At 38.9% G+C, this 16,442-nt stretch overlaps 1 protein-coding gene across 1 annotated transcript; it reads left to right on the forward strand.

Moving 5' to 3' along the window:
• Positions 1–333: 333 nt before the first annotated feature.
• On the forward strand, positions 334–14,558 carry LOC134675933 (regulator of chromosome condensation). Its single transcript, XM_063534277.1, has 14 exons — positions 334–489; positions 758–853; positions 2,308–2,419; positions 2,856–2,943; positions 3,357–3,536; positions 5,603–5,734; positions 6,551–6,647; positions 7,442–7,579; positions 7,988–8,150; positions 8,782–8,903; positions 9,533–9,687; positions 10,285–10,485; positions 13,150–13,201; positions 13,910–14,558. Exons 2-14 carry the CDS (start codon positions 763–765, stop codon positions 14,230–14,232), a joined length of 1,854 nt encoding a protein of 617 aa, XP_063390347.1. The 5' UTR covers positions 334–489; positions 758–762; the 3' UTR covers positions 14,233–14,558.
• Positions 14,559–16,442: the final 1,884 nt, after the last annotated feature.

The following is a 16,442-nucleotide window of genomic DNA, read 5'->3' on the forward strand; positions in this document are numbered from 1 at the left end:
CCACTTGGCCCAAACTCAAAACAAAAACACTCGACGAAAAAGCATCAAGAAATTCATGACGCCTAGCGACATCTAGTTGAGAAGATAAGAGAAAATTTGTGACACTCAAATTAATAAAATTTACACTAGATGGCGCTCCACTAGGAACGTGTAGCAAAATATTTTATTATAAATTTGTTGTGAAGAAATAATATATATCGTGCACAAAAATTTAATCATACCCTAAAATAATCACTTTAGCACAAAAACAATTTTCTTAATTTTATAGCCAAGCATAGACAATTGAATGTAATCGAAAAACCGGTAACTTCCGACATGCTAATTTGACATTGAAGTGGGCAACATTGCTCGCTCCTAGTCGTTGGCCAAGCGCAGCAAACGGAGATGCAAAGAATTCGCAATCAGATAAATTAATACGTCATCTACCATTATAGTGTGATATTTTATCATACAATTAGTTCGGCTACAGTTGTAACAAACAAAAACACAGTAAGTAATCCGAGTGCTGAATCGCTTCGTCCTCACGCCACTGATGCGTTGTTTGGTTCGCGGTATCTCTATACAAATGCATAATATAACCTATTCTCGCTTTGCATAAATCTGTTTGAGTGTAGCCTTGTAATTGATGCAGTGTAAGTGGTAATAGCGTAATGCGATTATAGTCATAGTGAGCACGTCATCGGTGCGAAGCCATCGTGTAGTGATCGTTTCGCGCGTCTCGACCTCCACTGATACTGACGCGTCTGGTGTATTGCAGGCAGAATGCCGGCCGCGCGGGGCGTTAAACGCACAGCGTCGAAAACCAACTCTGCCACGTCAGCCAGCGTCCCGAAGAATAAGAAGAAACGCGCAGGTAAGATTTGGAAGTGTTCCCTCGCAATTGTTTTCTTTACCTTTTTGTCCAACGTCAATGACCTGTCAAAGTACGATGGCGGGAAATGCGTCGGTTTTCAGCCTTTCTTATTTTTACTTGTTTACTAAGCTTTGTATAGCCTTTATTAATAACTTAGTAAGTGTAATTGAAAATCAAATGTATGTTACATGTAATTATTATACTGTGTTAATTATAATTGGATTATTGAACAACTTATTAGATTTTGAGGTTATGCATTAAAATTAAATGTTTTAATCGTAAACATTAACATTTAATGAATAAAGTATTCTAATTAGTAGAAGTAGTTGTATGTTACTGCTACATTATGTAATAATCTCACCTCTCTAACGTAGGCATATTTAAATTTATGTCTTGGCTATAAAAAAAACTTCATGATAAGCCAGACCATAGATAAAATCATGGAAAGTTTACATGCAGCCGGCCTATTACTTAACACAATAATAACACGCTATAAATTCAGGGTTACGCAATGTTTACTCTAAGTGTTATCTATGACTCATAAGCATATGAAAAAATTGCAGTATATTGATACATGTATCAATACATCCATAAATCAATTTTTTTTTAACTGACTTGTCACATTTTTACTAAGCCGCTACATAAAAAAAAGTACCTATGGTGTATCTATACTTGGTCAAGGAAATCCTGTCAGTAGAAAAAGTTGGCAAATTTGAAAAATGTAGGCGCGAAGGGATATTGTCTCATAGAAAATTTTAATTTCGCGCCTTTTTCTACTGACAAGATTTGCTTGACCATCTGTAAGTATTCTTAATCCTCTTAATACATTTTCCTTATTATTTATAGTTCGTTTTGTTTAGCATTAGAAAGAACTTGCAAGAAGGTAAGCGATCTTGACATGTCTTTTAATTGAAAAACGCTTTTTAAAAATCAAAAACTATTACTTATGAAAGCAAAATAATATAAATGATTGTATTAGATTCATAATTGTTACATATTTGCCCTAAATTATTTTTAAAATGTCTTTTTCAATTTAAAAGACACATCAAGATTGTTTACCTTATTTCTAATGCTAAAAAAACGAACTATAAGAACAGTACTATTTCCTGCAAATCAATTTGAAAAGAATGATTCTGCATAATTCAATGTCGGCCATTGAAAAACCGTTTATGACCTTGACTGTGGAATGACTAACCATCTGTCTCACTACTCATGTAGTGGTAAATGACTACAATTATCTGTCTTGTTTACACACATATGGGTTAGGCTGCAGAGAGTTTCAACAACTGCACTTTTATGTAAGAAATATCAAAATTTGTAAAGTAAGAATGTAAAGAGAATTCTGTCCTGACCTTTGTAGAATTTAGACCTGTCATTTCATTGGCCAATAATTTAATTATAGAAAATTACAGTCTATCCTGTATAATGCTCTGACACATATGTTTATATTCCAGCGTTCCAGCTTGAAATACCGAGCGCGCCCAAGAAGAGGGGTTCCGTGTTCACATGCGGCCAGGGTGATGTAGGCCAATTGGGTCTTGGAGAAGATGTTATCGAGACCACTAAGTAAGTCTGAATCTGAATATATGTATGGGTCATTATCTGATTCCATTCCAATCATTGTATATACCTGATTTGACAGTTTGAATTAGTCTGTCGTTTTAATACAAAAACAGGATGATTAGGTTAGCTACTTGATGTGTCATTTTATTATTTGGGATACAAAAACACAGCTTAAGTTAAAAGTTATTCAGATTCGTTAAACAATTACCCACATTTAGGGAAACTTTGGCTGATGTAAAAAGTAACTTAATGTTGCTTAGCAATAAGGAAATCACCCTTATCAACATCCTACAGCTACATGTAAAAGAATAATTTTGTGTTTTGGAAAATTGTACATTTAAATTTTTTTTTCTTACTACAATTAGGACATTATATGAAAAAACTACTAAAATAATATCAAATTAATCATTTTTTTTTATTTGCACCTATTTTATTTCAGATTCAAGTATGTGTCTGGTCTTGGAGATAAAATTGTGGATGTATGTGCCGGTGGCATGCACACCATTGCTCTGGACTCAGATGGAAAGGTAACATAGAGTATTCCTTACACATGGGTTCTTTGCCCAGTAGTTTCCTTGCAATGCGGCTCATTTTTTGCTATCCCACTTATATTCATTAATCTTATAAGGTGTGTAAAATCTAAGAAAAAATCGTTTGATTGCTGAAGAATAATGCACTATGTGATACCACATTTTGTGGTAATTGATTATCAAAAGTCAACTTAACAATCAGTTACCACATATTATTAAATGGAACCGTACAGAGCCATCTACATTATCTGTCAATTTTGAGGCATGTATTTGTTTAAAAGTGCACACAAATTTATTTAATTTTACATTATTAGTACATTGTACGAGAAATAGAATTTAATAACGTAAAGTAGTATTTTTCATACATATATTATTGTAAGGTTCCAAAAAACCACCCTATATGTCACCAGGTGTGGACCTTTGGCTGCAACGACGAAGGTGCCCTCGGGCGCCCTACGTCCGGGGACGCCGAGGAGGGCGCCGCGGCCGCCGTGCCGCTGCCCGCGCGCGCCGTGGCCGTGGCCGCCGGCGACTCCCACTCCGCCGCGCTGCTGGAGGATGGGCAGGTGTACGCTTGGGGAGCCTTTAGGGTAAGAGGGAATTTTATTTTTCTCAAAAATGAACGGCAAAGTCTTTCTCAAAAATTCTCAAATATAGGTCGCGAAGTTCATGGTCACTCAAAAATTAAAAAGTTAAAAACGTTGCAGTCTCGATTTTGGGACTGCAATGTTGCATACAAATTCCTTTATTTGTCGTGTTCTAAACTTTTTAAAAGTTGAAATGGCCATATCAAATGAAGGCCCATTAAACAGCCAAACAGCTGTCTCAAATAGGTTTAGCGATGTTACGATTCGACTTCACAAATCGGTTCAAACCGATTTAGGTCTGAAGTCGACTAAATCGACGTGAGTGTTCCGTAAATCGACTTAAGATACGTTCACCCGCTCTAAACGCATCCTTTCATATTTGTTGATGCGTCACTTTCATTTGACATATTGAGGATTAAAATGTACGCAAATCGATTTCAAACCACGAAGAAAAATGTTGCCATGCACATTGCCGCCATTATTGAGTCGAGTCGAAACTTGGTATCTACAGGTAAAGTAAAATGAAACTTATTGTTTATGTTGTAAGGTTCAATTTCGCATGGGCTTAAAGCGATTGATTTGGCGGTATACTTGGATCGGTTTGGCAGTTTTGCGCCGCGTCGATTTGCTAACTCAACGATTCGCGGCAATGACACGAAATCGCACGAGACCGCACGCTCTTTCCTGCTTGCTCGTATAGTGCTTTCCCGTTTTAGCTTTAGAAATTATAAAATTGTGATTTACCGCGCAACAAAACTAAAAAAATATTACAAAACTTTTAAGTCAAAATTTTTGCTGTCGACAATTCAATTTCCTCAACTCAAAGACTACGGAGCGGTTTGAACTACTGATACTTAAAAAGTAGAAGTTAAATCGACTTGGCCAAATCGGTTTGCAAACCGATTTGGGTTTAAATCGGAGTCGACTTATTCGGTTTGAAAATTTTTCGATTTGGCCCGTCACTAAATAGGTTGGCGTATTTCAGGCAGAAAAATACACGTCTATTATTTTATTAAAAAAATAAAAAGGCGGCAAGGGCTTTTTTCTGTGAAAATATATACGTAACAACGTTGCTTTTGTAAAATATTTCTATGATATTTATATTTCTTACACCATTTTTGAGAAAAGCACTATATATGACTCGGCTGGAAGGCTACTTGCTGCAAGTAGCTACTTCCGAGCCTCGACAATAATGTACTATTAATTTAGCCACGCCGTTTTGTCGACTAAATAGTGTTTAGTTTTAAGTTTATGAAATACATTATGTATGTTAGTCTGTATTTGTAATATGGGTCTTGTTGCCTGAATTAATTATCTAAATAAATAAATAAAAATTTATCCAAGTTATCCTTGAGATCTTAACCGATTCGTTGCGTGTTCCATTTTCGAAAACTTTTGGCTGTGGCGCGAAACAATCACTTCATGACACGGCAGCCATGCCATGCGCCATAGAATATAATGACACCTCCCGTGTCATACGCCACGCGTAAAAAATATTGATGACACGGCAAGCGTGTCATCAGCCCCGAATCGGTTAATTCAAAATCATTGCTCCCGTTGGGAGCTTTTGACCGGGTCTTTAGGACCGAAGCAAGAACCTTAATCTTTTAACAGCCACAGACGGCTGTGACCGTTATCGGAAGTCGGTCTTGCCAAGGACGCCAATGACGGCTACAGCCGTCAGCTTCGCCAATAGGGCCAGGCAATAGGTAAAGTTAAATTTTGCGCTCAATGGTGATGGCGATCGCCTGGCGTCCGGAACACGGCATATTCCTTCGCTGTCTGGTTCCACCGTTCAAAAGGTCAACTCTTAAAGGCCCAAAGCTGTCCACTCTTTCTACTTGGAGAACGGACAGGTGTTCGCCAACAAATGCAATGATATATTTAACCTTTGAATGCCGAACGGCGCATCCATTTGTCGTGCCACTGACGCCACGGGGGTAAAATTTAGTTTTGTGAATAAATAATACCTAAAAGGGGTGTTTTTCAGAAGATTTTCATCAAAAAGCGATCGACGTCGAACGTCGTCTTGGCGTACAAAAGGTTAAAAAAATATAATTTGTTCCCAGGACTCTCACGGCAGCATGGGACTGGTGGTGCGCGGCCGCGAGGGCAAGGCGTGCCGCGAGCCGGTCCGTATTGACATCGGCGAGCCCGCCGCCGACGTGGCCTCCGGCGGAGACCATCTCGTCATCCTGTCTGTAAGTACCTACATGATGTAGCTTTTAGTATAGAAAGCGTTTATTCGCTACACAAAGAAAAACACCAAGTAACACAATAACACTGTATTTTCAATTCTCGTAAAGTTAGTTTATGTCTTGTCTAAGCTGCATCAGGATAAAAAACATTGTCTTTTACCACTAATGGCCACCGAAACGCTGATTACTAATTTTTAAGCGTTGTTGCCCCAGGAGCAGACTCATGTACTAATTTAAGTATTTAATCCCAAATTTGAATATCAATTATAGATGGTCAAGCAAATCTTGTCAGTAGAACAAGGCGCGAAATTCAAATTTTCTATGAGACGAAATCCCTTCGCGCCTACATTTTTCAAATTTGCCGCGGTTTTCTACTGACAAGATCTGCTTGACCAACTATATCTAAAATTCCCTCGTAAATGGAGGCATGTCTACATCTAGCCCTGTTTCGCGCAGCAATTTCAACGCAAGGCAACTTGGAGGAATGTTAACCTTTTGAATAACTAAAAGTGACAACTGATCGTGCCCACAGCGCCATGGACACATGAGTGTAATGGCGTACGCTGTGAAAGCAACCTTCACACTTTCAAATAAGGTTTACATTAGCTCGCTTGCACCCATGACCTTGGCGTGTGAAGCTTTTGATTATGGCGTGAAGCGTTCAAAAAGTTGGGGCCAGTTGCACCAAACCGTCTACCATTAAAGCGTTCGCAAAATTTTATTGTATGTGAAGTTTTATAGATCTCTGCTGCGTAACTTTGATCAGTGTTAACTGTGGTTGGTGCAACTGGCCCTTAATGTTTGTATGTTTGTTGTCAGACGACGGGTGGCGTCTACACGATGGGTTGCGGCGAGCAGGGTCAGCTAGGGCGCCTCGCTCAACGCTCCGCCTCCAGGGACTCGAGGCAGGGATTCAGTGAGTATCTAAACATTAAGGCCAAGTGAAGATGATAATCGTTTGTAGAAAACGCCAATTGTAATTTAAATAATATATATGGAAAGAGTCATGTGATTTTTCGCAGCATCTGTCATTTCAATACATTTTTACATTTCGTTTGGCGTTTGTCGATATACAATTATCATTTTGACTAGGCCCCCTACTGGTCATTCTGACTCGTTTATTATTAAAATGGCAGTTTGATTGCAGAACCAATCAAACAGTTATTTTTTTTAATATAAGCCAAGATAATTTGAAATAGAGAGTTACTTTCATGGTAAATTATGTAGCTACTATACATTTACTGCCATCTTTCGACAGAGGATAAAACTGTTAGAACGCCATTTGACTTTGATCATTATTCTTTCACTGATATGTGTTAACTTGTTCAATATTAATATTAACGCCAACTACTCGAGCGTAGGCTGAAGGTTATGGCGCTATCGCTCGAAAACATTGCACCATACCTTTGGCCTTGTGTCGAGTACATGGCGTTAATAATAATATTTAACAAGTTAACACACATCAGTGAAAGAATAAGGATCAAAGTCAAACGGCGTTCTCACAGTGTTAATCTTCTGTCGAAAGATGGCAGTATATTTAAAGTTGCTACATAATTTACTTTGACAATCCGCCGCTATACACTCTGTTCTCTGATATAAGGGATTAAAAAGTACAGTTTAGTACGGGTACTAAGGTCCGCTAACTTGTGAATGCTATTTTTTGTTATTTAAACTTTAAGAATTAGTTAACAAAATCCATGTTTTCATCAGGTGCCCTGCTGGCGCCGGCGAAGGTGACCCTGAAGTGGGCGGCGTCGCGCGTGTGGGCCGGCTACCACGCCACCTTCGCGCTCGACGCCGCCGCCGACAAGATGTTCGCCTGGGGGCTCAACAACTACGGCCAGCTCGGTGAGAACACAGCATCCATACTAGTGTCCATGACCCCACCAGGTGCTCTACTGACTCCAGAGAAGGTGACCCTGAAGTGGGCGGCGTCGCGCGTGTGGGCCGGCTACCACGCCACCTTCGCGCTCGACGCCGCCGCCGACAAGATGTTCGCCTGGGGGCTCAACAACTACGGCCAGCTCGGTGAGAACACAGCATCCATATCCATATCCATGTCCATGATCCCACCAGGTGCCCTGCTAACCTGAATAACTAATAATATACAACGTGTCCCAAAATTCAACGATACGCTTGCACCAGAAGATGGACCTGCTCATGACTACTCGAGAAAAAAAAAATATCTCAATTTATTATGGAATTACAAAAAAAATGATTGTTTCTAATTGAAATTATATGAATTGTTTCTAACAGGTATAACAGGAGAAAAACGCAAGACAGCATTATACGCGCCAACAGAATGCGACGCCTTCACTCAGGGCAGCGGTTGGCAGAGAGTCGCCTGCGGACAACACCACTCGCTCGCTTTAGATTCTAAGGGACAAGTGTTCGCTGTTGGTCGGTGCGAATATGGACGGTACGTATTAGTCAAATAAAAAATCAAAATTGTAACAGTTAAGTATTTTATCGACCCAGAAATGGACAGAAGATTGTCAGTGGCAAGTTTAAATTGTCAGGTGGTGAAATAAGCAAATACGCTCTTGGCATCTCGGTATAATTGGCGAGATTTCCGAGTGAAAATGGCCAGAATCGGAACAGCTGTCTACCTTACATCCAACGGACCAGTCAAAGAATGGCTACTGTTGGTTGGGCTAAAGATCAAATCTAGCCGTATCTATAGACTGTATCTTTAGGTGTTTAAATAAAAGTAAACAAAATCTACTCTCAAATGGCTCCTTAAGCCCTTAAGATGAAAATATTACATGATCAAATAATGTAGGTTAAAGTCGGGTCGTTCAGTGACAGATCCAGGCGGTTTTGTATTTGGTTGGTTAACCAATAAATGTTATAACTACCCGAAAATGTACAAATTATTTGTTTACTGTTATTTTAATACCTAAAGATACAGAGTATAACAGTTGAAATTTATGCTATATGTTACGGAAATTGCAGACAGGTGGAATGTTAATCTTTGTACGGATTGTACAAACATATTGGCCTGTTATTAAACTTATTAACGATTATCTAATCAAATTATCAATTCACAGGTTAGGCCTCGGCGACAGGGAGGGCGACGCGGAGACCCTCGAGCCGGTGCCGGCGCTCGTCGGTAAGAAGTGCGTCAGCATCGCCGCGGGGACCTGCAACAGTTTCGCCGTCACCGACACAGGTATCGTTCACTTCTAAACTCCTTTCGGGGTTGTCACATGGGGTATTTTTATTTCAGGTGTTACGGTCGTTTTAGTTGGATATTGTCATTGAGGTCGTTGTACGGCCTTTTTTGTTGTTTCCCGCCATGCTTCTCTATTTATTGCATTCCGCACAGATTTAAAGGTGACCCGGTAAGAGCTTTAACTTGGTCGGTCCATCGCATTGAGGGCCGCAATCTGGGTTTTGTGCCGTCCACTCTGAACAACAAGTCTCTCCATGGCGTCGACTTCCCTGCTGTTACGTTATTGGGCATTTTCACTTAAACTGTACCATTTACTTCTTTCGAAAATTCATTAACTTTTGGGTTATTTCTACTCAGAATTACGAGGATTTTCGATTTAAAAAGAAAAAAATATGTTCCAAAAATAATGACAGTTTTGTCATATTTTTCACATACATTTTGTAGGGACCGTTACAAAAGTGACACCCAAAATTTGTATAAAAAACTGGGGACACTTTTTTCTCCGTCTCATTAACCCAAAAGTTTATGATGTTTCGAAAAAAAGCCGTGTAGGATAGAAGAGTGTGTCCGGTTTAAATAATCTCATCTGTTCCATATCGGTACGAATGATTGTATTGATATTGCAGGTGAGATCCTGGGCTGGGGCATGGGCAGCGAGGGCCAGCTCGGGACGGGCGCGGCCGCGGACGCCGCGGTGCCCACGGCCGCCGTCGCTGCGGCCTTCCAGGCGCGCCGCCCGGGGAAGGTCGCCGCCGGCGCGCAGCACACTGCAATACTCGCGGTTAGTGCACTATCACACGGAAACACACCTTCTCAACAATATGTTCCTTATACGCTTTACTATACTACAATAATACATCAACTCCCAACATTACACATCTTGTAGTAAGGGATCATCCATTAATTACGTCACACGAATTTCTAGGATTTTTGACCCCTCCCCCTCTCCTTGTCACACTTGGTCACATTTTGCGAATCCCTCCCCACCTGGTGTGAAGTCACATTTTAAGCAATTTTGTTTTCAACAAAATCGGCAATACTAACTCGACATTTTTTTTTTAATAAAAAAATATTTTAGGTAAAAGAAATATTAGTAATTTTATAACACAAAACCAACAGATCATTTTAAATCAAATCTCATAGAAAAAGTGGCGAGCTATGATAACACCATCTATGCCGACCCCGATTTGGAATATTTGTGACAATTGTAACGTCCCACGATAAAGGTACCTTATAACGGTCGGCACTTACGCTATTATTAACGCCGCTCCCATAACAATGCGACATAAGCGCCGGCCGCCATACGGTACCTTTTCCCGTAGAACGTCATATTTAATAAAGTATAATATTACTACTAAAAAACTGTTCCTCCCAACAGCTAGACACGTCACCGGTCAAAGAAAAGTCCCCGACGCCAGAAATGGAGACGGAAGAGCAGCCAGTAGAAGCGAAGGAGACGAAAGGAAAGGAGAAGCCGAAGGGCAGACAGAACAAGAAGCAGAAGAGGGGAGAGCAAGAGGATGAGGTGTCTTCCACGTCGAGCGCGCAGCCCGAGGTGCCGGAGGAGACCAAACCGCAGGTACGTACTCGTAGCTACTTGTATAAGCTAACTTATGGCCGCGACTTCATTCCTGAGGGCGGTTCCAGACTCGCGCCAATAAGCACGTTTTTGGAAGCGCGTGTAGGCACGAAGGGAACAGTCGCTCGTTAGAAAAGGGCCGGGTACAGTGGCTCACTCGACCTAATTTCAACACGAGAGAGGCAATATTTGGGCGACTGAGCCACTGTTCGAGCTGAGGCACTGCTGTTTTCACTTTGCCCTTATAGACCAGCGGTCGGCAACCAGCGGCCCGCTAACCTCTCACTTGCGGCCCGCGAGCCTCCCTGGCTATTTTGTATGTAATATTAACAAATGACAATGTCTGATAAAGTCATAAATATTAACAAAGTTCGGCCCGCGTCAACTTCGGTAACTACTATTTGGCCCTTGGCTGCTAAAAGGTTGCCGACCGCTGCTATAGATCAACTGTAGTGAAATATAGCGCGCGTGTACACGCTTAATGCCGGAACGACCGTACACACGCAGAAAATACTAGTGTGAAACCACTCTAATTTCTATTATCGCCTTTGTGCTTTTTACCTTTAGGGGAAAATAGGAATAATGATTTTTAATACAAGTTTTTATCGCCTGGACGAGTACGTCGTATTTGACTTCTTACCACTCATTGAGATGATTCTATGACACATCCCCTGGATGCTTTCTTACTAATATTATAAATGCGAAAGTAACTTCCTATCTGTCACCTCTTCATGCTTAAACTGCTAAATTGATTTAAATGAAATTTGGTATGAAGATACTTTGAGGTCCGGGGAATGGAATATTTTTTGTTAAGGAAATCATAATTATACGCAGTCATGGGCAAAAGCTAGTGCATACTAAAACACGGCAAGTTCAATAAATTTAATGAATGAATGAATGAAAACATATATTTTCAGGCAACTATTGGCCCATAGATAAATACAGCATACATATTATTACAAAATATATCTTAAAACTTAAAACACAATTATGGTTGCTACAGTATTTTTTTTAATATTCTTTAAAACATTTAGGTAAAAAAGCGGCGAAAATCATCATCGTCAACTTCAGTACCGGGACGCAAACCAAAAAAGCAGTAGCGGCTCGGATAGGACAAGACATACTTATTTATAGGCACGAATGCACATTTTATTATGGAACCGGGGTATTGGTGGCATGGCAGCTATTAACTGTAATGACTTCTCATACATTTTTGTTAGAAAAATATTTTTTTTAGTTGTGGCCATTTTGCCTTAACCTAACCGACATGATACAAAACTGGTTAAACTGTGTTCTTATGTCCCAAATACTAAAAGGATCTAATCTACTACCCAGTATATCTTGGTTATATATTAAAAAAATGATTTAATTGGGCATATAGGCACCGAATAAATAATAGTACTACCGTACAGAAAGGACACTTCCTACAAAACCAAAGTTCAGGGACGAATCATGCTGTTCCTTTCGGCTATTTAGGGTTGTCAAAATTCAAGTCATTATTATATTATCTGTGGTCGTGCGCGCAAAGGGACGCCAAGTTGTGCCAACCCTAATAATTGCTCGGAGCAATGCTGAGCCGAACGGAGCCGAGAATGGCCGAAAGGAGGAGTGTCTCCCCACTGATATAGGGTAGTATATTGGGTAAACAACTTTTATATTAATATCTGGGATGTGAAAGCAGTGTTTAATACATATTTCAATCGAATCAATACATGAGAAGTCACTAAAAGACTGCCACCAAGATACCGGTGTCCGGTTAAGTCTAATAACAAACCTAAAGTAGAGTTTACATTATTTTGAAGGATCTGGTAATCACATATGCATTTGAATAGTGGTGGTTTGTTTATTTTTAAAACTTTATAGTCGAGTTGGGGGGTTGTAGAAAATAATCATCTTGAAAATTATTATTTTTAAAGGTAAAATGGAGTAGTAATAGGGTAAACTAACCAATGATTAGCCCTTTAACTCTTTTCGTCCTGGTGGTCATCTATACCAACCACCTATTTTTTTAGTCATCATAAGCCATACAATACTGCACGCTTTTATTACTAAAAATTGTATTATTTTTTAAAAATTGTGACAAAGGGTTAAATGTACTTTGATTGGCTGTTAAATAAAATTTAAGGGGCAATCATTCAAGGAGAGCCGACAGTCGACCAAGAGTAATTTGTATAAGTTACTAGTAAATAATTTAATAGGGGGTATTACTGCAATGTTCTGCCGCCAGAGTGCAGCACTAAGCTAGCTAGTAAACTACAGAGTAACTTATTCATACCGTGCCTTAAACTGTTTTTTGACAAGTTTTCACAGACAATAAAATATTGATGCATCAAGGCGGTTTGTTATTGTTAACAAACCGCCTTGATGCCTACTGAGAAATGCGAAAATTGAAATTTAGTTATCTGCCTCTTAATCGCTCGAATATGCAATAGTGATAGAGAGGTTAGATAACGAAATTACGATTTCCTTGTTTCGCGGTAGACCCCCAGATTGTGATGGATTCCGTAGATTGTTTCGCGTAATATTCCCTATTACTTTAACAATCGCAGTAGTATTATCATGTTGGGTAGCTCGCGGTATTTAGCTAGTAGTGATGTCCTGTGTCGTCCATTTTGTTGTGTTTTAGATAATTTACTTGAGAGTAATATTTAATTTGTTTTCTAGAAGGTAAATGGCGATGAGAAGAAGGAAACTCCTATGGAAGTAGACGAATCTGGTAAGAGTTTATTATAGTCTTCTTATGATTAAGTGTAATAACATTTTTTGTCTAACGCCGTGCCTCCTCGGGAGCTCTGGCCAACTTAGTTTTTATATAAGTCATAAGTCAATGAAATTTATATGGGATTGCGGGTTTAGAAATTAGAAGAATGTCTTAATTGAATATTGTATTCATATTTATTTAAAACAAATTAAACGAAACTAAATCAACAACAATGAGCCTAAGAAACTAGACGAATCTGCTGGAACATTTCAAACTTCCTAAAACTATTTAAATTTAGAGTAACATTCAAAAGGCATTAGCACTGTCTCACTCTTACTATTCCGTTCCAAGGATTCATCTGTCTCACATTCTACATTTATACATCGAGTTATCTAGCCTAGCCTTATAAAAAAAAACCGGGCGGCCACCTATCCAAGTACTGACCACTCCCGACGTTGCTTAACTTTGGTCAAAAATCACGTTTGTTGTATGGGAGCCCCATTTAAATCTTTATTTTATTCTGTTTTTAGTATTTGTTGTTATAGCGGCAACAGAAATACATAATCTGAAAATTTCAACTGTCTAGCTATCACGGTTCGTGAGATACAGCCTGGTGACAGACGGACGGACGGACAGCGAAGTCTTAGTAATAGGGTCCCGTTTTACCCTTTGGGTACGGAACCTTAAAAAAACTAGCCTTGTTAACGGATTTTTTATTCACAGACAACTCACAAGACAAAAAAGAAGACACGCAACCGGACACGGAAGCTGTCGAGCCACCAAAAACGGAAAAAACAGAAGCGGCACCCACAGAGAAAGCCTCAGAACCAACACCGGAACCAGCACCAGAGAAACCTGAAGCAACCAAACCAGAGCTCTCCGACAAGACCGAAGTCAGCCAAGACTCCCAAGAGACAGACAAACCGACAGACGTTGAGATGAAAGATGAAAAAGTTAACGGGGCACCGGAAGAAGAGAAAACGGAGGTGGAAGCCAAGAAAGTGGAGGCGATACCAAACGACACAGTTGTGGCCACTACGGCGTGATGCTAGAGTTTAGTTGTGTGCTTGTGACGAGATTATTGCATAGACTGTGGAAAGCTGTAGAGTTAGACCAAACTATAGCAGTGTTGCCAACTTGGCATAAATCATGCCAGATCTGGCATATTTTCACTCACTTTGGCACCAAAATTTTCCATTTAGCATCTGGCATATTTTTTTAGCATAATTTAGTCTAAGTCAAGTTTGCACCAACTTCATTGGTTCATAATTTCATATGAATTTTGACTTTTGTGGACGGATGGACGTCGATGGACTATATAAAGTTGGTCAAGCAGATCTTGTCAATAGAAAAAGGCGGCAAATTTGAAAAATGTATGATAAAAGATAAAAGATAAAAGATAAAAAATAGTTTATTCAAGTAGGCATATTACAATGCGCTTATGAACGTCAAATAAACCTTTACCGGCTCCAACCGTACACCTCTGCCCCGAGAAGATTTAAATCCCCCCTCAATTGGAGGAGGGTATCCCAATATGGGACCGGCAACAAACTCGGCGGGACACATCTTTTCAAAACATTATTACATCTTATAATTAACATGCATTACGAGTAATTAAGAAAAATACAATTTAAATTACTATAGAATTCATGCAATTATACTCAGTGAGTACATAACTTTATAGAATTTGATATAAAAAATAAACATATATGTACATGAAATCACAAATACGTAGCTCTTTCAGAAAACATATCAAATCTTACAAAAGGAAAAGAAATTAAAATCAATAAAAGAAATGAGAATACATATTATATGAATCTGACTGATTGTTATGAGATGCTTTCATACAATTTGATGTGCTTTCTTACCTGAGCTGAGTCACCTTTAACTCTACACATAATACAATATTTTTAATTACTACTTGTCGTTATTACAGTTTCTGGTTTGGACCATGCATGTTTGTCTGTCAAGTAGTCCTCGACTCTGTAATAAGCCTTCAACATCAATGACTTTTTTAAGTAATTCTTAAGAGCTGGAAAGGGTAATCTTAAGGCATCCTCAGGTAACTTGTTATAAAAATGAATGCATTGCCCAACGAATGACTTCTGTACTTTACGAACACGAAACTTTCTGATAGCAAGCTTATTTTTATTTCTAGTATTATAGTTATGGACATCAGAATTCTTAGTGAAGGAGTCTAGATTCTTAACAACATAAATAATACTATCATATATGTATTGGGAAGCTACAGTTAAAATATTAATTTCTTTAAAAAGATCTCTTAATGATTCACGCACCCTTAAATTATATATAGAACGAATGGCTCTCTTTTGTAAGACAAATATAGTCTGTATGTCAGCTGCTTTGCCCCAAACCAGAATACCATATGACATTACACTATGAAAATAACTATAATAAACAAGGCGAGCTGTCTCAACATTAGTCAATTGTCTAATTCTCCTCACAGCGTAAGCGGCCGAACTTAATTTGTTTGCTAGTGTTCTTATATGAGGACTCCATTGTAGATTTTTGTCCAATGTTAAACCAAGAAACAGTGCTTTATCTACCATCTCTAAGCATTCATTATTCAAAAGTATCTTAGTATCGACTGGTTTAACATTCGGCAAAGAAAATCGAATGCATTTAGTTTTCTTAGCATTAAGAAGCAAATTGTTCATAGTAAACCAGTTTAGTACATTAACGAGTGTGCTGTTAATTACACTGTAATCGGTAGATTTACGATCAACCTTAAAAAGTAATGATGTGTCATCAGCAAAAAGAACAATTTCACAAAGATTTTCTACTACACATGGCAAATCATTTATATAAACCAAAAACAGGAATGGACCCAAAATAGAACCTTGTGGCACTCCTAATTGGACTACAGTACCGCTAGACCGGGTTTTGTTTACAACAACTGTTTGTGTTCTGTTGCTAAGGTAAGAAGACATAAAGTTTAGGGCATTTACTGACAGACCATAGTGTTCTAATTTCAAAATGAGCGTTCCATGATCCACACAATCAAATGCTTTAGAAAGATCACAAAATATGCCAATTGCATCACAAGAATTTTCCCAAATATCATAAATATGTTTAATAAGTACCGAAGCAGCATCGGTCGTGGAACGGCCCTTTGTGAAACCAAACTGATTGCTTGTAAGTAAAGTATGTCTGTTGAAGTGACCCAGTAGATCATTTAACATTAACTTTTCAAAAACTTTACTTAGTACAGGAAGTATTGATATTGGACGGTAAT

This window comes from Cydia fagiglandana, chromosome 23 (genome assembly GCF_963556715.1).
Source record: "Cydia fagiglandana chromosome 23, ilCydFagi1.1, whole genome shotgun sequence".
Lineage (NCBI taxonomy): Eukaryota > Metazoa > Arthropoda > Insecta > Lepidoptera > Tortricidae > Cydia > Cydia fagiglandana.